The sequence below is a fragment of the Pongo abelii genome, chromosome 9 (assembly GCF_028885655.2).
Source record: "Pongo abelii isolate AG06213 chromosome 9, NHGRI_mPonAbe1-v2.0_pri, whole genome shotgun sequence".
Lineage (NCBI taxonomy): Eukaryota > Metazoa > Chordata > Mammalia > Primates > Hominidae > Pongo > Pongo abelii.
In genome coordinates this window covers 61,669,450-61,696,773 of record NC_071994.2, presented here as the reverse complement: position 1 = coordinate 61,696,773, position 27,324 = coordinate 61,669,450, and the positions used below count along the sequence as shown (strand labels likewise).

General features: G+C 41.7%; 1 protein-coding gene across 6 annotated transcripts in view; it reads left to right on the top strand.

Annotated features, from left to right (window-relative positions):
- Positions 1–3,200: 3,200 nt before the first annotated feature.
- Positions 3,201–27,324, top strand: part of LOC112135491 (uncharacterized) — a 55,190-nt gene continuing 31,066 nt past the window's right edge. The window contains exons 1-4 of one of the 6 annotated variants that reach the window (XR_008511212.2): positions 3,202–3,821; positions 14,375–14,827; positions 19,585–19,654; positions 21,995–22,135. Coding sequence is in view for 3 of the 6 variants with exons in the window: in XM_054524630.2 (XP_054380605.1) it covers positions 14,805–14,827; positions 19,585–19,654 (93 nt within the window). In the remaining 3 variants the exon portion in view is untranslated. Of the gene's footprint in view, positions 3,822–14,374; positions 14,828–19,584; positions 19,655–21,994; positions 22,136–27,324 lie in introns of all 6 variants that reach the window. The other 5 variants (XM_054524630.2, XM_054524629.2, XM_054524628.2 and 2 more) reach the window with 5 other exon arrangements.

The following is a 27,324-nucleotide window of genomic DNA, read 5'->3' as shown; positions in this document are numbered from 1 at the left end:
TTTACAGAAAAATTGCTAAGATAGTACAGAGAGTTCCCATACACCCCACACCCAGTTTCCACTACTATTAACCCCTTATATTTGTATGGTACACTTGTTACTATTAATTAACTAATATTTTACATTATTATAAACTCCATTTTTAAGTCCATATTCATTCACATTTCCCTGATTTTTACCTGGTATTGTCTCAATGTCTCCCAAAACCTATGTGTTGTAACTTAATTGCCAATGTGATCCTGTTAAGAGGTGGGTCTTTTAGGAAATGATTAGACCATGAGGGCTCCATCTTCATGGATGGAATTTGTATCCTTATAAAAGAGCAAGAGAGAGTGAGTTTGGGCCCTGTTTTCCCTTCTGCCTTCAGCCATGTGAGGCCACACTGCTCATCCCCTCCCAATGATACAGTAACAAGATGCCATATTAGAAGAGACAGGGTCTTCACCAGACACTGGGCCTGCCAGCACGTTGATCTTAGACTTCTCAGCCACCAGAACCGTGAGAAATAAATTTCTGTTCTCTATAAATTCCTCTGTCTGTGGTATTTTGTTACAGTGGCACAAGTGAACTAATGTCTTTTTTCTCTTCCAGAATATTTTCCAGGATATCACATTAAATTTGCTCACTATATCTCCTTAGGCTCCTCTTGGCTGTGACAGTATCTCAGATTTTCCTTACTTTTGATGACCTTGACAGTTGTGAGCTCTCATCAGGCATTTTGTAGAATGTCCCTCTATGGAGATTTGTCAGAGGTTTTTCTGATGATTAGACTTGGGTCATGGGTTTTAGGAGGAAGACCCTAGAGGTAAAAGCACAATTTTGATCACATCATATCAAGGGTATATACAATATCAACATGCTTTATAATTGCTGTTATTAACTGTGATCATATGGCTGAGGAAATAATCTTATCAGGAGAGTACAATGCTATGTACAGTTTATTTTGCCCTCGGTCTTATAGACTCCACTTATTTCCAAAACTAGTTAGATCAGCACTTTTTTTTTTCCTATCTCCTTCAATGCAGTTGTTTCATATATTTGTAAAACAGATTTTTTTCATAACATTCTGTGTTCTGTCCTGGGTTTTCAGACCTCCTAAGTAATTTTTTTAAGTGTGCATACATTAAGATTTACTCTTTGTGCTATCAAATTCTAGGGTTTTGGCAAATGCGTAGTTTCTGACATCCACAATTGCAGTATCATATAGAATAGTTTCACAGTCCTAAAACATCTCCTCTGCTTCTTCTATTTAACCTTACCCTTTTATCCTTCCCTATGGCAAACTGAACTTTTGACAGATGCTATAGTTTTTCCTTTTCTAGACTGTCACATAATTGGAGTAATACAATACATAGCCTTTTCAGACTGGCTTCTTTCACTTAGCTATATATATTTAGCATTCAGGTCTTCTCATGGCTTGATAGTTCATTTCATTTTATTGTTGAATAATATTCTATCGTATGTACCAGTTTGTTTATTCATTCACCAATTGAAGGACATTCTGGTTACTTCCAGCTTTTGTTGATCATGAATAAAGCTGTTATAAACATTTGCGTTTAGATTTTGTGAGGACATAAGTTTTTAAATTAAGTAAATACCTAGCAGTGAGGTTATTGGATAGTGTTATAAAGCTATATTTTGATTTATAAGTACAGCCAAACTGTCTTTCAAATTGAGTGTATCATTTCGCATTCTCACAAGCAATGAATAAGAGTTCCTGTTGTTCCATATCCTAGCTAGCAATTGGTATTGTCAGTACTTTGGGATTTTAGCCATTCTAATACAATTGTAGTAGTATCTCATTGTTGTTTTAATTTGCAATTTCCTCATGACAAATGATGTTGAACATCTTTTCACATGTTTGTTTGCCATCTGTATATCTTCTTTTGTGAGGCTTCTGCTGGCGGTGAATTTGCTCAGTTTTTCTTTGCCTGACACAGTTTTATTTCCCTTTTGACAGTTAGTTTTACTAACTACAGAATTCTATACTGATGGTTTTCCTTTCAACATTTTAAATATTTTACTCCATTCTCTTCTCGATTCCATGGTTTTTTTTTTTTTTTTCTTTTCTGTTTTTGTTTTTGTATTGAGACAGTCTTGCTTATATTGCCCAGGCTGGAGTGCAGTGGCATGATCTCAGCTCACTGCAACCACTGCCTTCTGGGTTCAAGTGATTCTCCCACCTCAGCCCCCTGAGCAGCTGGGATTACAGGCGTGCGCCACCATGCCTGGCTAATTTTTGTATTTTTAGTAGAGATAAGGTTTTACCATGTTGGCCAGGCTGGTCTCAAACTCCTGACCTTATGTGATCTGCTCGCCTTGGCCTCCCAAACTGCTGGGATTACAGGCGTGAACCACCGTGTCCGGCCTTGATTGCATGGTTTCTGACAAGAACTTTATGATCATTCTTACCTTGTTCTTCCATAGGTAAGGTAGGTTTTTTTCCCTCTGGTTTCTTATAAATATTTTTTTTCTTGCCTTTGTTTTTGTGTAGGTTGAATATACTATGTCCTGGTGTCAATTTTGGGGGATTTAGCCTGTTTGGTGTTCCCTGAGCTTTTTGTATTTTTGGTTTGGTTTATTGATTAATTTTTGAAGCTACCAAGTCATTACTTTAAATATATCTTCTTTGATTTCTCTTTTTTTTTCTGGTATTCCAATTATGTGTATGTTATCCTTTTTGAAATTGTCTCACAGTTCTTGGATATTCTCTTCTTTTTCATTCTTTTTTCTCTTTATACTTCAGTTTGGGAAGTTTCTATTGACATATCTTCAAGATCACTGGTTCTTTCAACAATGTCCAGTCTACTGATGAAGTATGACAATGTAATGATGATCAAAGGCAGCATTCATTTCCATTAAAGTGTTTTTTATTTCTAGAAATTTTTAAAATTCTTCCTTAGAATTTTCACTTCTCTGCTTACATTACCCATCTGTTTTGTATGTTGCTGCTTTTTCCATTATGGTCCTAATGCATTTATCATAGTTATTTTACATTTCCTGTCTGATAATTCCAACATCTGTGTTATATCTGAATCTGGTTGATGATGCTTGCTTTATCTCTTAGACTGTGATTTTTCTTGCTTTTTGGCTCGTTTTGTAATTTTTTACTGAAAGTCAGGCATATTATATGTTAGAAGCTGAGGTAAATCGGCCTCAGTTTAAGCATTTGCGCTAATCTGGCTGGGAATTAGGCTGTGTTTAATGTAGTTACTAGAGGCTTCAAATTTCTTTTATGTCCTTGTTTATGTCTCTCCCATTGTCTTTGGGTTTCCCTGTGAACACTTCCTCAATTGAGTCAGTTGTGTACAACCCTTTTAGCTATAATCCATTGTTATTACACTGGAGCCTTGTTGGAGTGGTCATACAGTTTAGGGGGAAGGGGAAGGTTTCTATTATCAAATCTCAGTATGTTGGTGGACCTGTGTTCCTAGCAGTGGCCTTCATAAGTGTTTCTTAGATTTTTCTCCCCACTTATGTGAGACAGGAAGCCTAGAAGTGGGAGAAATGCCTTTCCCCAGGTTTGATAAAAGGCAAATTCCTTCCCCCTGGAGAGGAGGCCTTTGTTAAGGAGAATTCACTGTGTGTTTCACAGTGGTTACTCTTCCCTCCCTGTGCCAGAGCCAGGAGATCTTTTTGGTTCATCCTGAGAATCTTGTGGAGTTGCTGGAAGTAAGACTCAGAAGCACATCGGACCCCTAAGACTGTGACCCCCAGGAGTTTCTCATTCTCTTATTAGTTCACATTCACCTCCAGAAATTCATCAAAATTATCATTTTCCTGTTTTTCCCAGTTGTTGAATCCAGCAGCTTCTGCTTCAGGTAAGCTGATCTCAGCTTTGATTCTCTGGATTTACCTGTCTCGCCAAATTTTGAGGCAGTAGTTTCCCCTGCAACTTTATTCCCTGATTTATCTGAGAAAAGCTGTTGATTTTCAGTTTGTTCAACTTTTTTCTCATAAGGGTGGAGGGTAGCATCTTCCAAGCTCTTTACACATTAGAGCTAAAACCAAAGTCTCTATTCTGTTTTTTTAACTTCCTCTTGGTTCAATCTTGTATCTAAATGTTTTTCCATGGAGATGTACAGGGTATTATTAGTTCTTTAAAACTCTTTTGTATATTTAGTTTTACCCCCTCTTCTCATGCCTACTGTTGCACATTTTTATTTTCTATCTTTTTTCCTCCTGATTTGCATTGCCAGAAGGATGTCAATATTACTGAATGAAAAAAAATCTGTTAAATTTGTCAACTCTGTTTTATTTCCTATTTATTTAATTTCTTATTTTCTATACCTTCAGCTTTTCTTAGGTTTTATTTGCTACTTATATGTTTTTTCTACTTAAGTTGGATGCGTATCTTGTTTTATTTCTTCCACCATTATTTAACAATATACTAATAATACTCCTCTCTCTATTACTGCTCTTCCTATTTTCATACTTTTGCGGTAATTTTATTGTTTTTTAAATAGTTTGTAATTTCAGTTTTAATTAACTCTTTGACATAGAAGTTACATTGGAGAAGAGATTTTTGTTTTCCATTTTCAAGTGAATTTAAGTTTTTCCTCTTTGCCTTTTGTGTTAATGTCTACTTTTATTGCACTGCATTGTTAGAATGTAGAATGTATGGTTTCAAATGTGAAGAATTTTTTCACTATTTTTTATGGCCTAGGATATAAATATTTTTGTGAAAATGTCATGAACTTTGGAAAGTAATGTGTTTTCTGTTTGTAGTGTATGCAATTCTCCATTTGATCATTTAAGGCAAATTTTCAACTGATTTTTCACTTTTTTCACTTGCTATTTGTGTCGTGAAAAATAAGATGTGTCTTTAAATCTGTCAATACAATTGTACTTTCATCAATTTCTCTAACAGCTTTTTAAAGTATTTTAATGCTTTGTTATTTAATAGATTAGCATTAGTAATTATAATTTTATTTTAGGTAATCTTGTCTAATCAATATTAAGTAACATTCCACTTCCTTTGTGTGCTGTTCCACGAATTTTAATTTGAGTTCTGATAGTACTATAGGCATTTCTGCCTCTCTTTTTTTTGGCATTTCCCTAATAAATCTGTATTCCTGTGAACCTTTCTAGATCAACTTAGTTTTAAAACATTTGCTATAAACAGTATGTAGATAACTTTTTGTTTTGCATATTATATGCTTTTTAAAAATATTATATTAATTAGAAAAATATCTACTCTCTTTTATACTGATGATTACATGGTTTGTTCTTAAAACATATTAAACTTTAATTTCTCTGTTACAGTGAAACATATAAGCATTATCTATCCAGTCCCCTACCCGGTCATCCTCACCCAAAAACCCTAGTAACCATGAGGAGAGGGATCGACACATAAGTAAATAACTATTTGCTTAACCATTGAAACATACATGTTTTTTCTTGCTATTTCTCCTTTATACCACACGTTTGTGACAGATTATGGGTTTTTTAATTTAAATGCTAAAATTGTAATCCATAATACATTATATTTCTACTCCTTTAAGAATTTTTTTAATTAGCATTAGGCTTTATATTTACCTTTTACAAATATTAAGATGCTAACATTTATATTTGAAACACTACCATCGTTATCATTCATTTCCTTCTTATTACATTTTTCCTATAAATAAGAGCTTCATTTTTCTTAATTTCTCAGACAGGCAGAGAATTGCTTGAGGTTTAGTTCTTTTAGTTTTTTTTTTTTTTTTTCTTAATAAAGACATGCAGTAGTTTTACTTTCTAAGTCATTTTTCCAGCCCTTTTGTATTGACAGTTTTTCCAGGTTCAGAAATTTTTGATCACAATAATTTCCTTTGAAAATTCTATAGACATTGCTACATTGTCTTCTGGCATTTAGAATTGTAGAACAAGAGACCGCTGCCAACTTATTTTTATTTTTACATAAAAATTTTATTTTCCCCTCCTTAATTATTTAAATAACTTTTCAATTAGGTATTTTTTTTTCACCTTATGCATAATGATAATTTGAAAAGCCAAATAGTTCTAGAAGACTTGTAGCTTAATATAAACCCTCTCCCATTTACTGCTCCACAAAGGCAACTACTTTCAAATTTTTTAGCTGATTTTGAAAAATGTACTTCTGTAACTCTAAATAGCAGGCTTATACTGCTATTTGAATTCTCAACACAATTTAACCAGTCCTTACTTTAGCTTCTTAACACCATCCACCCAGCCCCCATACGTGTGGGAGCTACTGATTCCTGAGAGTTTGAGTTCTGTGAGGGGAATGTGTTCTTCTTGGCTTTTCCTGCCGGCAGCTTAGAATCCTGCTTTTGTCAGTCAGCTGTGTCAGTTACACTTCATCTACTGCTCAGCTTCCCAATTTTTTTTTTGGCTACTGACGTTCTATTTTTCTTTGCCATTTTCAATTATTGTCTTCAAACATTTTTTTTTACTATCATTTTAGTGAGATTTTAAGGGAAAGTGAAACTAAAGACATGTGTTCAATTACCCATTTTTAGCCAGAAATTCTCAGATGTTTTTGATCCTTGAAATTCAAATATGTTACTAGATATATCTAGGAGCATATTTTCTTTTATCAGCTTTACCTCGCTGCTCAATCAGGGATTTGGTTCTACAAATCTTAATTTTTCCTTTGTACAAGGAAGTCTGTTTATATTTTGTATTATTCTTCCACATGCTTCATTTCACTTTCTGAAATTCTACTATAAATGAATTATATCTTCTGGATCTATTCTTCACTTTTATCATATTTTTGTTCATCATTTTCATCTACACAAATTTCCTCTGAATTCTGGCATAATTTATCTAAATCAACTATTCACTACTTCGTTATGTTTTCTGTAAATATTTCATAACCATATTTTTTATCTAGAATTTTTTTCTGATCTCAGAAGTTCTTTTATTATTATTATTATTTTATTTTTTGAGACAGTCATGCTCTGTCACCTAGGCTCGAATGCAGTGGTGCAATCATATAGCTCACTGCGGCCTTGAAATCCTGAGCATAAACAATCCTTCTGCCTCAGCCCCCTGAGTAGCTGGAACTACACAGGCATTCACCATCAGGCCTGAGTAATTAAAACAAAAATTTTTTTAGTAATGTATCTCACCTTATTGCCCAGGCTGGTCTCAATTTCCTGGGGTCAAGTGATCCTCCTGCCTTGGCCTTTCAAAGTGCTGGGATTACAGGTGTGAGCCACCCCACCAGTCCAGATGTGCCTTTTTGATAGATGCATTGTCCTTTTAAACCTTAATAAGAGCATGGATTATAACATTTTCAAATTCCTTCTTTGTTAACAAAAATGTATCTATTTAATAGGGAAATATTAATTCTAATTCTTAGGAACAATCTCCTTATATTTGGACCGGTAAATTTTTATATGCATTGATATTTCTTTAATTTATTAATTTTTGAAGAATTGAGGTGTATTTGGGAAGAGTACACTATTTGGAAGTCACTTGGAATGAGTAAAATGCAGAGAATCTTGGGGCACTACATTATAGCTGAGAGCAAAGCCATGATGGGGGAACAGGATGGAAGAATAAAAGTGGCCAAAATTATACCACACCTTTCAGCAGAAAACCACTCTAGCCTAGCCCCGGACCTGGCTGCTCTTGAACATGGCTGATCATTATGGTCTACTTATTTGAACCCCTTCCCTCCCTCATGGCTTAGCTCTAGGTCCTGTCCTTTGACATGTTCTCTAAAAGTTTGACTCTTTCCAGGATTAATGCAAATTCTCAGTTTTCTGTTAGTTTTTACAAGACAACTGCTATGGTTTGAATGTGTCTCAAAATTCTGATGTTGACAATGTGATGGGATTAAGAGATGGGGCATTTAACAGGTCATTAGACCATGAAGGCTTCTCCCTTCTGAATGGGATTTAGGCCCTTATAGAAGAGGTTTTACAAAGCCAGTGTTAGGCTATTGCCCTTCCACCTTCCACCATGTGAGAACAAAATGTTTCTCCCCTCCAAAGAAGTCATCATCAGAGTGCCATTTTGGAAGTTGAGAGGTTCCCTCACCAAACGCTGAACCTGCCCACCCTTTTATCTTGGACTTCCCAGCCTCCTCAACTGTGAGAAATACGTTTCTATTCTTTATAAATTATCTTGTCTCAGGTATTTTTTTATACCAGCGTGAATAGACTATGACCACAACTCAAGGCAACAACTGTCTCCAATGTCATTACTGACACTTGCATTGCTATTAGTTCTAACAAATACTATAGCATTTTAATTAGCATATGGGTAGGCCAGTTCAATCTTCCAGTTTAATTCTAGAGAGAGAATATCTCATCATCTGAAACAGGCGGTTACTGACCTTCCTAAAAACAAAAATGTTAAATGTAAAAAAGGCATATTAGTGTAAAGATTCTTTAATGAAAGTAATATTGAGACTTGTTGTTTACTGTTGTTCAGAAACTCACCAACTTTGTGTCTCTCTCTGAAGATCACATAGCCCAAATCCACAAACTCTTTTCTTAAACACTTGGGACTAGATGTATTCAGAATTACACTTTAAAAAAAATTATCTAAGAACATTGATAATGGACATGTAGTATGTGTTACATGATCAAATGCATAAAAATGTATGAATGCTGACTAAATGGAATAAAGATGATCAGCCTCTCCCAGGTCATGTAATTGCTCAATATGTTTACCTTGCCCGCTGCCTAGACAGAGCCAATTTATCGAGACAGGAGAATTGCAATAGAGAAAGAGTAATTCACACAGAGCTGGCTGTGCAGGAGCCTGAGATTTCATTATTACTCAAATCAGTCTCTGTGAGCATTATGTGATAGGAGTTTTTAAGAATAATTTGGTGGGTGTGGGGCAGCCAGTGAGTCAGGAGTGCTGATTGGTCAGGTTGGAGATGAAATCATAAGGAGTTGAAGTTGTCTTGTGCTGAGTCAGTTCCTGGGTGAAGGCCACAAGATCAGATGAGCCAGTTTATCAATCTCGGTGGTGCCAGTTGATCCATCAAGTGCAGGGTCTGCAAAATATCTCAAGCAGTGATCTTAGACTTTACAATAGTGATGTTATTTCCCAGAGCAATTTGGGAAGGGTCAGAATCTTGTAGCCTCCAAGTGCATGACTCTTAAATCATAATTTCTGATCTTTTCGATAATCTGTTAGTCCTACAAAGGCAGTCTAGTCCCTAGACAAGAAGTGGATTTGCTTGGGAAAGGCCTTTGTTTTAAACTATAAACTAAGTTCCTCCCAAAGTTAGTTCAGCCTACACCCAGGAATAAACAAGGACAGCTTAGAGGTTAGAAGCAAGGTGGAGTTGGTTAGGTCAGGTCTCTTTCACTGTTTCAGTTACAATTTTACAACGGTGGTTTCAGTCAGGTCAGGTTTTGCATCAAAGGAGCTATGAAAAAACTTGGTCAAGAGAATATGGGCCTTCCCTTACTTTGTTCAGTTTTTTTCCATTAGTTAAAATATGGTAACAAAATCTGACACAGGTTGTAGAAATTTCAGAAAGGAGATAGCAGAGTCTCTTAACAAAAAGTTGAGGTTAAAATTATATTTCCTAAAAGATAATATAGGAGAAAATAGAGATGATATTGGGCTTACTGATGACTTTTTACATACAATACCAAAGACAGGATCAATGAAAATAACCCATAAGCTGAACTTTATAAAAGTAAAAACTTCTGGTTTGTAAAAGATACCGTCGAGAGAATGAGAAGACAAGCCACAAACTGGAAGAAAATATTTGCAAAAAACATATCTGATAAAGGAGTGCTATCCAAAATATGCAGAAGAACTCTTAAAACCCAACAATAAAAAAAATCAACAACCTGATTAAAACTGGGCCAAAGACCTCAATAGATCCCTCACCAACAAAGATGTCCAGATGGCAAATAAGCATGTGAAAACATGCTCCATATCATATGTTATTAGGGAAATGAAATTAGAACAACAATGAAATACTGCTACATACCGAGGAGAATGGCCATAATCCAGAACACTGACAACATCAAATGCTGGCAAGAATGTGGAGCAACAGGAACTCTAATTTGCTGTTGCTGGGACTGCATAACTGTACAGCCACTTTGAAAAATAATTAGGCAGTTTCTTATAAAACAAAACATATTTTGACCATATGATCCAGCAATTGCTGTCCTTGGTAGTTAGCCAAAAAGGGAAAAATTTATATTCTACACAAAACCCATACATGCATGTTTAGAGTAGCTTTATTCATAATTGCCAAAACTTGGAAGTAACCAACCTGTCCTTCAGTAGGTGAATGGATGAACTGTGGTATACCTAGATGATGGACTATTATTCAGTATTAAAAAGAAATAAGCTATAAAACTATGCAAAGACATGGAGGAAACTGAAATGCGTATTAGTAAGTGAAAGAAGTCAATCTGAAAAGACTATATATTGTGTGAATCCAACTATAGGACATTCTGAAAAAGGCACAACTATAGAGACAGTAAAAAGATCAGTGGTTGCCAAGAGTTAGGAGGAAGGAAAAGATTAAGTAGGTGGATCACAGACTTTTTAGGGAAGTGAAACTATTTTGTATGATACTATAATGGTGGATACATATCATTATACACTTGCCAAAACCCACGGAATGTCCAACAACAAAAGTGAACCTTAATGTCAACTGTGAACTCTGGATGACAGTGACGTGTCAATGTAGGTTCATCAATTGTAACAAATCTACCATTCTGGTGGGAGATGTTGGTAGTGGGGAGGATATGCATATGTGACAGCAGGAGGTATACAGGAACTACAAACTTTCTGCTCAATTTTGCTGTGAACTTAGAATTGCCCTAACAAAAATTAATCAAAAAACTCATATCTATAGATTAAGAAACATATATGTATGTTTTTATATATATTATGTTTCCTAATATGTATCTATTAGAAAATATTGTCCTATTTGTTTGAATTGACTGTTTAGTTCCAGAAACAGTTTGGAATGATATTGTCCATTATATACCAAGGATATGGGACATCCTGATTGTTATTGGAAGGGCTTTGATCTTCTTGGATTAACAAATGTGTTACTAAGTAAGATGGGGCATGGAGGAGGCTACGCTTTGAGTCTGCAGAGACTTTTTTACTGCTTTACCTTGTCTCTTCTTCAACACTTCCAAAATAATCCTCATTGTTAACAGTTCTAGCTATTAGGCCTGCATGAAAGCTTGGTTCAATTTGCATTATAATTCATTGCCATCCCTGGGGAATGTTTTCCAACAATCCTCATTAAAGCTGTTATTTACAGGTCAGATGGTGGAGAAATGATTACACGTATTTAAGAACCCCAAATGCAGATTGTCAAATTATCCGTGTAGCTGGAAGAGGAGGAAAGTTGGGAACAAAGGAAGAAAGGAAAGAGAGAGAGAGAGAGAGAGAAAGAAAGAAAGAGAAAGAAAGAGAAAGAAAGAGAGACAAAGAAAGAAAGAGACAAAGAAAGAAGAAAGAGAGAGAGGGAGAGAAAGAGAGAAAGAAAGAAAAGAAAGAAAGAAAAAGAAGAAAGAAAGAGGAAGGAAGGAAGGAAAGAGAAGGAAGAAAGGGAGGGAGGGAGAGAAGAAGAGAGGGAGAATTCACAATCTCATTTATTCCTTTCTACAAACAAGTAAACAGAGTCCTGGAAAGTTGAAGTTTAAGTTCTGTGGTTTGGGTTGTGAGCTCAGGGACCAAGTCTTGAGCCTATAGCTTGCTCTCTATCTCTACTCTTCCTTTACAGATATTTCCTTATTTTCTTTTGAGAGGTTAGCAGAGGTAGGGCAATGGAAGGACTTTCTCTTGAGATGTCTCACTGACTCCTGTTCAAATAAAGTTTCAGGAAACAGAGGAGTGGCTTGGGGCTTCAGCTTGCATAAATGAGTTGTTTGAATCTCAGCTCTAACATTTCAATCATGTCACCTGACTGCAGGGATCCTCAATAGTTCCTACCATGTCCAATACTAACACCTCAGAATTAGGAGTCCTCAGGAACCATTCCTGCAGGAAGAGACAAGAAGGAAGACCTTGGTATTCATCTATGTCCTCTTGCAGTCCATCTTGGTCCAAGGGACAGCAAAAAAACTCTGGCTGTAGGGATGGGCTGGGCATGTCCCGCGGCTGTGTGGCTGTGTGCAACAACCAGTCTTTGCTCAGCTTTCTTATTCCTGTCCTGTGCTTGCTCCTGTCTCAAGTTCAAATCCCAGCCCCTGGACCTCTGGACACAGACTCTGCACACAGACCCTGGTTTGTGGTGTTTGGTCTCAGCTCTTCCCTGTAGGCTCTGCCTTAGAACATTGAACTCCTCCCTCTCAGGAAGTCCTTTGCACCCCATTCCTGCCTATGGGAGCCAGAGGCAGAGCTGGCAAGGAGCAGAAAAGACAAGTGCTTCCTGGAGCACATTCTCCAAAGGCAGAATCTCAGAAGACCTCATGGTTGAGCAAAAGTGTTAACAGGCCTTCCCCTCCCCTCACTGCACCCACCAGGATGGAAAGCCTGATGGTGCTTCCCACCCGGAGCCTGGTGCTCCTGTGACCTGCCTCTGCCAGTGACAGGGAAATCCAGACCTTTTCCTCCAAGTAGCACCTGCTGTCAGAAGCGGGAGGGGAGGGCAGAGGACAGGACGCTCTTCCTTCTATGGCTACAAAACAAAGTCGGATGGCTTCCCCCTTCCCCGAGAGAGAGCACAACTGTAAGTGGCACCCTTACACCTGCCTGTATTTTAATGAATATTATCCCACCGTCTATCAACAGCAAGTCAACATGCTTCACACCAGGGGAGAAAAACAATCCTTGCCTTGTCAGCCCTGCCTCTCCCGGAGCAGCTGAGGGTCTCAACGCCCCCTGACTCTCTGCCACCTCTTTTTCCCTGGGGGCTGTTGACAGGGTGCAGTGCAGCATGGAAATGGCTTTGGCCTCAGAAAGTGGCAGAATGAGAACGTGGCAGAATGGCTTGGGATTGACCATGGGCAGGCACAGGCACTCTGTCCCAACTGTCTCAGGACTTTCCAGTCCTCAGAGCAATGCTCTGTGATGGGTATTTCTATCCCCATCTTAACAGAAGGGCCACCGGGGGTTGGAGACATGCAGGGACTCCCTGAGGCCACACTGCTAACATGGGGCAAGGTTAGGCATATGAATGCAGATCTGACCCATGGATCCCTCAGGGTCTTTCTGCCTTGCTTTCCCACAGCCTCTTCGTGAGGATGCTGGTCATCCCACTGGACTTTAGATGTTGAGAGGTGGCAGCTTGCTGGCAGCCCTCGCAGCCCTCACTCGCTCTCAGTGCCTCCTCGGCCTGGGCGCCCATTCTGGCCGCACTTGAGGAGCCCTTCAGCCCGCCACTGCGCTGTGGGGGCCCCTCTCTGGGCTGGTTGAGGCCGGAGCCGGCTCCCTCAGCTTGCCGGGAGGTGTGGAGGGAGAGGCGCGGGCAGGAACCCAGGCTGCATGTGGCACTTGCGGGCCAGCTAGAGTTCCAGATGGGCCTGGGCTTGGTGGCCCCGCACTTGGAGTGGAGCGGCCCCGGGCAGTGAGGGGCTTAGCACCCGGGCCAGCAGCTGCGGAGGGTGCGCAGGGTCCTCCAGCAGTGCTGGCCCACCTGCGCTGTGCTCGATTTCTCGCCAGGCCTTAGCTGCCTCCCCGCGGGGCAGGGCTGGGGACCTGCAACCCGCCATGCCTGAGCCTCCCTCCACCACCCCACTCCCCACCCCCCCCGGCTGGGCTCCTGCGAGGCCTGAGCCTCCCCGACTACCACTGCCCCCTGTTCCACGGTGCCTGGTTCCATCGACCGCCCAGGGGCTGAGGAGTGTGGGTGCACGGCATGGGACTGGCAGACAGCTCTACCTGCGGCCCTGGTGTGGGATCCACTGGGTGAAGCCAGCTAGGCTCCTGAGTCTAGTGGGGACTTGGAGAACCTTTATTTCTAGCTAAAGGATTGTAAACACACCAATCAGCACCCTGTGTCTAGCTCCCCATTTGTGGACGCACCAACCGGATTCTGTATCTAGCTAATTTGGTGGGGACTTGGAGAATCTTTAAAATGTCTAGCTAAGGGATTGTGAATGCACCAATCAGCACTCTGTATCTAGCTCAAGGTTCGTAAATGCACCAATCAGCACTCTGTCTAGCTCAGGGTTTGTAAATACACCAATCAGCACTCTGTATCTAGCTAATCTAGTGGGGACGGTGAGAACTTTTGTGTCTAGCTCAGGGATTGCAAACGCACCAATCAGCACCCTGTCAAAACGGACCAATCAGCTCTCTGTAAAACAGACCAGTTGGCTCTCTGTAAAATGGACCAATCAGCAGGATGTGGGTGGGGCCAGATAAGAGAATAAAAGCAGGCTGCCGGAGCCAGTAGTGGCAACCGGCTTGGTTCTGCTTCCACACTGTGGAAGGTTTGTTGTTTCTCTCTTTGCAGTAAATCTTACTGCTGCTCACTCTTTGGGTCCACAAGGCCTTTATGAGCTGTAACGCTCACCGTTAAGGTCTGCAGTTTCACTCCTTAAGCCAACGAGACCATGAACCCACCGGGAGGAAGGAACAACTCCAGACGCGCTGCCTTAAGAGCTGTAACACTCACCGCGAAGGTCTGCAGCTTCACTCCTGAAGCCAGCGAGACCACGAACCCACCAGAATGAAGAAACTCCGAACACATCCGAACATCAGAAGGAACAAACTCCGGACACGCTGCCTTTAAGAACTGTAACGCTCTCTGCGAGGGTCCGCGGCTTCATTCTTGAAGTCAGTGAGACCGAGAACCCACCAGTTCCGGACACAATGTTACCCCAGATAATCAGCGCCACTTTCTGAAGCTTGAGATGCAGGAGAAGAGGAGTGCTATCCATTAAATGGAGACAGGAAGTAGAAAAAGGTAAGACCTCTGAGAAGTATCCCTGGTGTGGGAGCATGTTCGTACCTATAAGGCTGTGTGTGCTCACACACCCATGGCATCTGTGGGAGTCGGAGCTCTATGTGACTGCAACCGAGAGCGTGTTGATTGGCGTTTGTCTGTGCATGATGGAACGGTGTGCCTTGTGAGCATACATGGGCATGCTTCATTCCAGCCTGCAGATAAGTGCTATAGAGAGATGGCAGAGATGCTCCCAGGCTCCCCTAGTGCCTTGTGAGCACTCATGGGCATGCTCCATTCTAGCCTGTAGACAGGTGCTATAGAGAGGTGGCAGATATGCTTCCAAGCTCCCCTAGGCCTAAATGTGTCAACCTCTCTGAGCCACTTTCCTCATCTGTTAAAGGGGAATGAGGTGATTCAGTGATACGGTGTGTGAAAAATCCAGTATGGTGCTTGGCAAATGGTAAGCACACAATCAATTGTAGATACAAACCAACTCCAAATTCACTTAATTACCTTGTCACCTATCTTTTCCACGAGAATAAAGACTTTGTCAAATGCTTGAAGTCCAGATTTGCTTGCTTTCCAGTGTTTCCACAGTCTCCCAGCCTGGAAAGCAGTGAAAGAAGTGTTTGGTCCTTTGTAGCTAATTCTTGGCAAACCCTCGCCAGGTCTTAGGGATCACTTTCTCCCTCCCAGGTGCTCACAAAGACTGTGCCTTTAAAAGGAGAGCAGGAAATAAATACTGACACATGTGAAATGCTTCCTATTCCTGTAAGAAAGAACCCCACTCCTTCTGGCTCCTCACAAGGATGTTAAAAGGTGCCCTTTCCTGGGCCTACTTTTCTCCCCTGCTTCTCTTCATGAGCCCCTAGGTTCTGGAAAATCTCCATCTGCCTTTAAAGCTGGTTTCTATCATCTCTATTAAAGAAAACCCCACTCAGCTGGGTCCTCAGCTACTTAGTAACAATTGTCCAATTTCCAGCCTCACTTCCTTTTATCATAGAATTGCCAGAGCAGGTGGTCCTCCTCGGCTCCTCTCCTCCTCGCAGGATAATGCTTTCCTTTGTGCTCTGCCTGGCAGGAGAGGCCCTTGTGGGGTGCTGCTGCCTGAGGACTCCAGGGATTGAGTCTTTGCCAGCCCTCGGATTTCTCTCCTGGGTGATTCCAGTGGAGGTGCTGGGCTCCTCCCAAAGGACATAAGCCAGGGAAGTGGATCTAAATGCAGCCCCAGATGAGACAGAAGCCGGAGAATGGCAACAGGGAGGGTAGGGGGAGAACCAGATGATAAGCCAAGACATCAAGAGTCAGGGAAAGGGGGATTCAGCTGTGTCCTGGAGAATATCCCTAGGTTTCTTGATCTAGGTAACAATGGGCATCTCCCTGTTCAGACTTCTTGAACTGTCCTCTTCAAAGAATTAGATCGTAACTCTTACTGCCCATTACCTTTGTAGACAGAATTCTGGTTTCCTAAATTTTACAATACTCTCTGTCTCTTTTTTTTTTTCTTTCCTGTATTCCTATTGATCTAGCTTCCTTGGAAATAGGGAATAAAAATTCAAGTTCAAGGGAATAAAAATTCTTCCTTGAGTAGGGAGATTATCACAATGCCCCTTGGCAGTGCTAAGACAGCTCTGTGCTAGAGCCCAGGATCTGAAAGGACAGAGGCTGTCTAAATGGTGTAGGAAAATGGAATAGAACGGGGCAGAAATTTCATTACAGATAATGGAAACAAGAACGGGCTTCTCTGATATGGATCGTGGTGGTGTGAATGATGGTGGGAGTGGGGCTGGAACAGTGGCTGTCGGGGATACTGACAATGGTGGAGACAATGAAGGTGGTGTCAATGGTGGTACTGGGGAGAGAAGTGGTGGCAATAGTGATAATACTGAGGTTACTGAGGATGGTGAGGGCGCTGTAGAGCTATCGTCTGGAATATTCTTCACACTTCATTTCTAGTCAAGTCCTACCCATCTCACTGCATCATGGAAAGAAGCGGGATTTGGAAGCCAGAATTCCTACTGCTCTTGCAACCTTGTAAATCTTACCTTTTTTGGTCTTCAATTTTCTTATCTATAAAATGTAGGGATTGGAGAAGGTGAATTCAAATAGTCCTGCCACTTCTTAAATTATAGCATTTCAGGATTTCAGGCTTAGCTCTAGCCCTACTTTCTCCCAGACACTCTAGGCCACAAATTTCCTGTTTCTCTGTGTTTGGAGGATGCTTGATGTCTAAACCATCCTCTTGGTCATTAGCATTGACTATTATGCTTATTGTAGTGTCTTGGACTTGGGATTGGGTTCCCATATGAACTATTTTTGGTTCAGCAGCTGGAACAATATCACACATTATAGACATTCAGTACATGGTTGATGATTCCTAGGAATGAAGAATTACTCAACTAACAATTGCTGAACATTTCTGCATTCAGAGCTCTGAGCCAGGTCCTGATATAAAGGCACATTTTCTGACTGTGAGGCCTTGCTAGTGGAAGCAGTTTACCTCCCAGTGTGAACCATTAAGTAAAGGACAATATGACAAGTTTTCATAATCTACATATGAACAAAGTGAAGTTGCTGAGGAGGGGACCTGTGTAAAGTATAAGATAGGATGCAGTGTTTTAAAGGGAATCTTGAAAGATGATTCTTGTCTTTCCATTGACAAGAAGAAAAAGGCATTCAGGCAAAGAGAATTGAAACACCATGTGTAAAGGATGAAAGTACATACCTAGGGAATAGTGGTTTGGCATGAAGGCTGATGCCTGACTGTGAAGAGAGATGAGCTTTATCATCTGGCCTCTATGGAAAAGTTTTAGGCAGGAGTTTCCAGCATTTTCAGAAAAGCCCTATGATGGCAGGGTAGGAAATGGACTGCAATCCAGAAAGATGCAGGCAGGAAGGTATGGCAGGAAAATCTTACAGACTTCGGCTTTATAATGAGACCTGACAGAGGTAGGACATAAGACTGATGGGGCAGAGAGCAATACTCATGGGGGCCTCAGGAGGAGGAATCTATAACTTGCAATGACTTACTGGATCTACAGGGTGAGAGGTAGGGAGAAATCTGGAGTGGTTTTAAAATTTCTTGCTAGGGTAACAGGTCCTATTAGAAAGGATGTAGGGAGGAGAGTTGATGATGATGAGTGGATGAAGATGAGACTATCGTCTTTGCGTCTTTGGTATCAGTGTGGTGCATAAGTGAAGTGGACATTTGGAAAATGAACCTCTGTCTCTCCCTGTCCCTCCCTTGCCCACATCTCAGTGGCTCATAAGATTCTACTGACCAGAGCTCTGCAGAGTCCAGGATGCAGGCTGTGAAGGAGAAAGCAAAGGGGGCCTCACAAGTCAGAGTCATTGGTTTCATTTCCCAACATCCAAATGCCTCTCTCCAATAAGACCTATAACCAATTTCCCAGAGAAGGCCCCCGAAGAGGCCTGAGCTTGATGGAGTTGGGTAGTGGGCTTTTTTTTTTTTTTTTTGGCTTTTTTTTTTTGGACTAAAAGCAATTTCCATTTTATGCCTTTTGTCTCTTCATCCAAGCAAATGCCGGTGGGATCTGGCAACCTGAGTTCAATAGCCAGTCCTTTTGGTCTTTCAAAGGCTATGAATGTAATAAGAGCACTCAACCCTTCTGAAGATATGCAAATCCGTGCATTTAAAAGATTTACATTCATCCTTCACAGGCCCTGAAATATAAATATGAAATACCCAGAACCTTGTCACTTCAGTAATAATTAAGCTGATGGCCTATTATGTTCGATTGCAAATCAATATAGTATCTTTTGGTGCCACTTGAGTTCTTGAGGGTTGGCGCGGGGCCAGCTCCAGTTATACAATTGAATTGCTGCAGCTGCCTGGGAAACTTCGCTGCCGTTCCCATTCACGAAGAATAGGCGGGTAACAATGGTGACCAGCCTCCCTACAGTAATTGTGTACGAGGACACATTTCCAATGGGGTTTTTGTTCAGCAGGTGCTGTTATTTTAGTTTAATTTGAATTCTGAAATATGGAGGAGAGAAGGAGACCAATCTTAACAGCATCTAACCTACAGCTGTTCGAAAGAGGCCAGCAAACAGCATATGTTGCTTAGATGGAAATCATAATTGCTCATTCTCCCTGGGATGTTGGCCCACCAACGTGGAGCCACTGAAATTAGCCGGCATTTTTCCGGCATTTTCCTCAGTGGTGAGGCCTCTGCAGAGCTCAGGAGGAACTATTCTAGAGTGGCTCGCTCCCTGGGAGGCTTTGGTGGTGGTGGCTGCTGCGTCTCCTTTTTCTTCTCCTTCCCTCTTTCTCCTTCATAGTAGGCTGAGGTGAATTCCAAACACTACACAAAACACATCCAGGGTTGGCTTCCTCATTGAAGGCCGCCATGGGGATGCACAAGGAAACAGGCAGTGGCGAGGTCTGGTGGAGCCCCAGGGCCAGACTCTCTCTGAGAGCAGCGACCAACACCCCTGGGTCAGGGTCAGGGCAAGAGGAAAACTCAAATAGTAAGAAGAATAGCATCAACACAGACACCCTGATCTGGGTAAGAAATAACATCCACAAGGCACGCTCCCATCCACAAAACACTTTCACATGCTCTGTGTTTTTCTTTACATCCTCACAACACTCCCTGGAAGGAGGTGATAGTGTTCAGTTTCATAGAGAAGGAGGCTGAGATGCAGGGTTGTCAGAAGACATATCCAAAGCTAAAGCCTGCTGGGTTAGAATAAGTCCTCGAATGTAAAATTCCATGCCCTTCCGTATACCACTGTCTCCTTTTTTGTTCCAGTGACTTCCATCAGCTCCCAGATTGGCAGGAGGTCCTGAGAGATCTACTTCCATCAGCCTCTGAGTCTATGGTAATGAACTAAGCCCGTGACAAAGACCAAATTCTTGAGGTCTCTGTATTGGAAACCCATGTTTACATGATTTGGGGCTGGACTTAGGAAAACTCAGAGGTGTGGCATACTGAATGCCTAGCTTCCGTTCTTTTCTTCCTCCCTTTCTTTCTTTGTTTTTTCCTTCCCTTTCTCCCTCCTTCCATCCCTTTCCTTCTCTTTCTTTCCTTCCTTCCTCCCTTTCTCCCTTTCTTTCTTCCTTCCTTCCGCATTTACAGAGCCCCTACTATTAGGCAGGCATTGGACTAGAAGCTGTGGGGCATGCAAATATGAATAAGGTAAGTTACTGGCCTTCAACAAGCCTAGTCCAGAAGAGATACGCCCTCAAAAATAGAAGAAACAACTTGATTGTTGCCGTATGATTGGGATTTACAAAGTGCTTGGGTCCTGGCATAGACAATGGCTTCACGGGGAGGTGCATATGGAGGTAGATCATGAAGGATGTGTAAAATGCTTGTAGGTGGAGAAAAGGGGACAAGGATCCAGACCTGGCTTAAGTCACTGGTCTCACCCTGTCATGGGCCCTTTTTTTTTGAGACGGAGTTTCGCACTGTCACCCAGGCTGGAGTGCAGTGGCGCGATCTCGGCTCACTGCAAGCTCCACCTCCCAGGTTCATGCCATTCTCCTGCCTCAGACTCCCGAGTAGCTGGGGCCACAGGCGCCCACCACCACGCCCGGCTAATTTTTTTGTATTTTTAGTAGAGGCAGGGTTTCACCATGTTAGTCAGGATGGTCTCGATCTCCTGACCTCGTGATCCACCCGCCTCAGCTTTACAAAGTGCTGAGATTACAGGCGTGAGCCACCGTTGCCTGGCCTGTCATGGGCCCATTGTTAATAGGAAATGGGGGTTACAGGATTGAGGAGAGGACTGTTGTAGCTTGGCGCCCTCAGTAGCATTATGTTAAGGAGTAGCAGTGCTGGAATGGACATTTGATGTGAGACATGGCATTAAGAAGATGAAGGGGGTATGTGGCAGGAGTCTGGCCTGAATGTCTGTTGTTAGTCCCTCCTGGCCTGAGATGCCAAGAACTTGCTGGCTTCTCCTGATGTGGCTAGAGCAGTGCCTTAGCTCAGATGCTGCTGCCATTAGAACTCTGGGCACCTCCTAGAACTCAGTGATCTGAGGTTCATAGTGGGCCTCTGCTCTCTATCAGAAATTTTGCCCTGCCTTTTTTGTCAGAGGCTGTTACTTCCTCAACCTAACCTTTGTGTTCCCTATTGGGGAGTGTTCCTGCTGAGAGGTATAGAGTAAGGATGTCCAATCTTTTGGCTTCCTTGAACCACATTGAAAGAAGAAAAATTGTCTTGGGCCACACATAAAATACACTAACACTAACGATAGCTGATGAGCTAAAAAAAAAAATCACCAAAAAATCTCATAATGCATTAAGAAAGTTTACCAATTTGTGTTGGGCTGCATTCAAAGCTGTCCTGGGCCCACAGGCTGCAGGTTGGACAAACTTGGTGTAGAGCCATCCTTGAAGCCTTGAAGCTATACAAGGGTAAGAGTCAGCTCGCAACACCTGCATGTCTCATAAACCTGCGTCACTGGATTTCAGAGTGTTTACCAATCCCATGATTAGGAGCTGGCTTTGGAATCACACACATGTGGGTGCTAGAAATGGATCTAGAGGGGAAGTATAAGATGGTGGTTATGGTCATGGACTTGGAAGTCAGACTGCCTGGGGCTGGAGCCTAATTTTGTCACTTCTAGATGTTTAACTGTCATTTTATTGTCTCATCTGTAAATGGGAGACAGTAATCTCTAATTGAAAGGGTTAGTGTGATGTTTAAATCAATTAATGGATTTAAAATATTAGTAGAGGGCTTGACACTTACAGCCCACTAAGTTTTAGCTGCTCATAGAGGTAGCAGTAGTAGCAGTAGTAATATGACAGTAGTAATGATGATGTAGTAATCACAGTGGCAATGGTAGTGTAGTAATAATAGTGATACTGGTAATATAGCGTAGGGTGTGATGGTGGTAGTGATAGTATTAGCAGTGGTAATGGTAGTAATGGAAGTAACATTGAAATGCTCCACCACTTATATATCTTGGGAAAGTTTCTATACCTCATCTTACCCAAAAACTGAGGCAAATGGTATTTCTTTCACAGCAGTGATGATGTTAACAAACAATCAAATTCCACAGATATTTGCTGAGCACTTGAAACACACGACAAATTACCTATAACTGAGTCTGTCACATGGAATTTCACCAAAAGTTAGATAAGTTGAAATTTGAAACCCTCATGGGTTAAGTAACCAAGGGTTTTTCTTCATGGTTCTTTCTTTGCAGACAAAGCAATGACCTTGTAGAGGAAGAAAGCGAGACTATAGTGTTAACTGTACAGGGTAAACCAATGGCCAGGACCACATGATTTCTTTTGCCATTGGCTCCCTGTGGCCTAGCACCATGCCCGGCATAACAAGTGTTTAAGTAAGTAATATGTTTACTTATTGAATATTTGTTGAATGCAGAATAAAGGAGTGATGTAAGTAAAAACCATGGGAATCCTAGAAGGCTGTCCCCCACAAAAGAAGGTGATGACACTTTGGCTTTTAGTCAAAAATGTCCTTTTGGTTAGGACAGGAAGGAAAGAAACTCCACACTGGAAGGGGCCTGAGGGTTGCTTTGGATGGAATTGCTTTGCGGCTTCCTTTGTGAATGTGGGAGAATCTGCTATGTAACAGCTCCTCTGTCTCCATGCTTTTACTCTAAGCAAGCCAGACAAACTCAGGATATCCGTGGGTGGGAATTTATTTTGGCAGCTCAAGTGGTGTAGGAAAGCCAAGAGCCTGGGGCTATTCAGTTGAACAACACATGTTAATCTCACTCTATTTTGCATAATCTCAGCAAACATTTTGATGTCAGGAAAGTGTAATCCAAGAACAAGCAGCTTCTATGAGAGGCTTGTTCTTGGCATGGCTCAGTAGTACAGGAGGATAGAAGTGAGGTCTGCAGACAAAACCATTTGTCCAGTACAGGCATGATCACATGCAGAAGCCCATTCTATCCACCAAATTATGATGTTATGGTGTGGAGGATGGGACCCCCAACCTACTAGTGACTGGGGTACAGAGTGACTGCTTTGCCTCTGTAGATTTGAGAGCATGGTTGCTATAGTCGGAATATGTCTTCCAAAACTCATGTGTTGGATGTTTAATCCCAAATGCAACTGTGTTGGGAGGTAGGGCCTTTTGGGAGGTATTTAGGTCACAAGGGCACAGCCCTTCATGAACAGATTAATGCCACTATAAAAAAGGCTTATGGAAGTGGGTTTGCTCTCTTCTGCTCTACTGCCATGTGAGGATGCAGCAAGCAGGTCAACACCAGATGCTGGCACCCTGACCTTGAACTTCCCAGCCTCCAGGGTGAGAAATAAATTTCTGGTCTTTATAAATTATCCAGTCTCAGGTATTCTGTTATAGCAGCACAAAATGGATAGTGGGCATTGGAATTCGTTGCAAAAAGAAAAAAAGGAAAAAGCTGATGTGACTGGTAAGAAAATGGTGAAGATGTCGTGGAGGAATACATTCCCTGCTACGCCCTGATGGGGTGGGGTCATAAAGATGTGGTTTCTGAGAGCAAACTGTCTACAGTGGGAACAAACAGCCAACTCAAGTCCCTGGCCATAGCTCAAAAACCTCAAGGTGACAAAGGTGGATCTTAGGAGGTATTGGCCCTCTGCTGATTGCTGTCTCTTGTGCATTCCCATCATCTCCTCTTCACCATCATCTCCTCTTCACAGGTAACAAATCATGAAAGAATCTGTAATTCTGGCCGAGGTGGGTTTACTGGCCAGTAGACATATATGTGTATATATCTCCCAGTTATGGCATTTTCACATTAAAATGATTTTAAGTGTCACCTAACAACTCCCTTTATTCTAGTCCCCACCCCCACACACAAATTCCATTGCCCCCACCAGATACTGATTCCATTTGATAGGTGGGAAAACCCAGTTGCATGGAGGGGGAAGTGCTTTTTCCAATGGATTCACAGCAACTTAGCGTTAGACAGTGCTGGGCTATGACTTACATCTGTCCGCTCCAGATTCTCTGCTCTTTATGCTCTACACGCTGCCTCCCACACTCAGACTCTCTTATTTCTTGATATTTAGGAAGCATGGCACTTCCAAATCATCTGTATTTTCTCCTGGATGATTTTTACTTGTATCTAGTGGGCTGAGAGTAATGTTAGTCTAGGAGAGAAATCATCACAGGCCCAAGATAAAGGGGATGTTGTTACCATGGACTCCAAGGAAATTAGGCAATAGGATTAAAATGTGTGTGTGTGTGTGTGTGTGTGTGTGTGTGTGTGTGTGTAGATATACATATAAGGAATAAGTATATATAAATAAATATGTAAAAGTACATATAAATATATAAAATGTATGTAAGAAATTAAAGATATAGATATGATATATAATGTCTTAATATATGTAATACATTAACTTCTTGTTTATTTGGTATGGGTTTATGAGTGTAGCATGAAAAGCTTGCAATTAAATCCTGATTCTACCACTCATACGGTTAATGACTTTTGTATAGTCAGTTTCTCCCAACTTTAATTTCCTCATGTTTAAATGAAGGATATATATAATACCTATTTACCAGGGTTGTGGTAAGGGTCATATAGAATCATGTACTGTTTCAGGAATGCTTTTGACTTTAGTGACAGAAATATTCACCCGTACATACATACATACACACATACAGATTTAATGTTCTCACACACAAAGATATCTGGAGGCAAGTAACTGCTAGTGTTAACTTAGCAGTTCAATTCAATGTGGGTTGATGCCTTTGTAATTCTCTTCTCCTCTCCTTTATGGTTGTATTATGGCTGCTGCAGCTCTTTCCATCACATCTGTAATCCAGCAGGAAGTGGCAAGGGGAAGCAAAAATGTCTCTGCCAGAAAATCAAAAGCTTTCTCAGCAGACTTCCAATTATCCTTTCCAGAGCTATGTCATATGGACACCTTTGGCTGGAAGTTGGCAAAGAAGTTGGGAAATGGTCCATCTATTACGTCTGCCAGCAAAAAGCCTTTCCATAGGGCACAATTGTATTCGTATGGAATGAATGCTCTCATTTCTCTTCTTTCAAGAGATTCATGTAAGTGTGCCAGGAGCTCTAGAATAAAGGAAAGATGATGGGGCTGGTGAAATGACAAAAAGCAGGCTGAGTTTCTGGTCATTTCCTGGAAAATGATTATTTGTTGCCAGGCTTGCTTATGCAGGTGACCTCAGTGGTCTGGAAGTCAGCACTACCTGGTGAGTAAGGGGAGAGAGGACTATTGAGGACTAGACAGGAGAAAGACATCCCATCCCACCCTACCCCCACCCACCCTGGCTGGGCTGCTGGACACTTCCATCTGGATATCAGCCCTCAGTCTGGTCGCACTCAACATGTCCACAAGCAAATTGGCATTTGGGGGACATTAAACCATCTTTACCATTGGATTTTACTGTCCATCAGGGGCTGCAACAGCTTCTTTCTTGTTGAGGCTCTAAGGTTCAGAGCCCTCTTTTGACTGTGAGGACTGGATCTTAGCAGGCAACTGGCTGTATCACCCAGAAACAAGGCAGTGCTGGTGACAGGGACAGTCAGACAAGATGGAGGGCAGCAAACTGGAGGGGAGCCCTGTCACTTTAGAGGAGGCAGAGTAGAACACAGAACCTCTGTCATGGGGGTATCATCTGGATAAAAGCAAAATGGGCTCTCATCTCTGTTGCCTCCCCTCTCTACTCCATTTCTGGTCAGGCCAAAGATCTATTGCTTGATCTTCTCCAGTCTCTTTCTTTTTCTCAGCCCTTGCCCCTCTTACATGGATTACAGGGTGATATGGTTTGGATTTGTGTCCCTGCCCACATCTCATGTTGAACTGTAATCCCCAATGTTGGAGGAGGGCCCTGGTGGGAGGTGATTGGATCATGGGGGCAGATTTCTCCCTTGCTGTTCTGGTGATGGTGAGTTTTCATGACATCTGGTTGTTTAAAAGTGTATAGCACCTCCTGCTTTATGCTCTTCTTCCTGCTCTGGCCATGTAAGATGTGCCTCCCTCCTCTTTGCCTTCTGCCATGAGTGTAAGTTTCCTGAGGCCTCCCCGGCCATGCTTCCTGTACAGCCTACAGAACCGTGAGCCAATTAAACCTCTTTTCTTTATAAATTACCCAGTCTCAGGTAGTTCTTTATAGCAGTGCAAGAATGGACTAATACACAGGCATAGCCAGGCTGGGGATCCTTGACCACAGTCTATCCTCTTCCAACCAGGTGATATCCTGATGGTGTGGAAGGAGCACTCACCTTGTTGTAGTCAGGATAGCTGAGTTCTAAGCCTGACTCCTCTCCACTTTCCAGCCATGTGACTGTACTGCTTTCATTCTCACTTAACACATTGGTAAATAATATCATCATTAGAGAGTTGCTGCCAGGGCTGAGCTAGGCAATGTTTGTGAAAAGGGCCTCATGGGCTTCAAGGACTAATTTGATGGGAATTTGACTAAGGAAGGGACAAAAGGAATAGGTGGGCTTTGGTTGTCTCACCTAAGCTTCGACAAGAACAGCTCTTCTCTTTTTTACATGTTGGGCTTCTGGAGAAATATCATGTGGAAAAAAAGTTTTTCTGAATAAATAATAAGGAAACCACCAATTTATGTTAAGTGCATAGCATATATTAGGCTCTTAATAAATACTGCTCACTTCCTTTCCCCAACCTCTTCTTCGAAAAATGGCAACTGCCATTTCCAATGGCTTTTGCTCCATGCACTTTTAAAAGTTAAAAAAAAAAATACACTAAATGCTTGCCACTTGCATCTAATTATGAGAATGACTGGTCCAGTGATTTTGTGTATTGAGATCACAACTCCTGTGCTTATCTCTTAATCCATCAGTTCCAGATCACCATCCAGGGACTCATTTTTCTTTGGCGTGACTTCTTTCTGCAGCCAAAATTTCCTGGACCTGCCTGAACTCCCATCTCCACGCAGCTCCCCTTTCACTTAGCTGACCTGATAAATGGCCAACAAGGTCTGGTTTCAGCAATGGGCACGTTTCACTAGAAAACAATTAAAGTGTCCGAAACCTGCTGAGATCTAATAAATATTCACTCATCCGCCTGAAGAGATGCCAGTTACAGCAGAAGAAAAATTCAGTGTCTGGAGTCAGGGAATTCGCTGTGGTCTGGAGCTCCTAGCACAGGTGTCAAAAGAAATATGATGAAATGAAGATAATCTTGCTATAGAAAGGGCATCAGGGAACAGAGAAAGATGGGGTGCAGGAAGGTAGGTGTCTATGTGAAAGTGATACCCAGAGATCCCACGAGGATTTGTCTCCTTTTAGCAGAGATTGTGACTTGAATATGGCTTCTTAGTAAGATTTGTATAGTAAATCTTTGGGTCCCTTTGTAATCCTCAGAAGAGGGCCTTAAGATTCAGGGATACTTATAGAGCAAGGCTTAGAGTGCTTAGGCTATAGGAGATATGGGAATGCATGACTCACACTTCTGTGATTAGAGACTTTAGCTCCCGTAGGAGGAATGGCAAACTCTAGGTGAAGTTCAGGAAGATCTACATGGGCTAGTGGGTCTAAAGATTCTGTAATTTCAAAGGGGAAATCACCTCTGC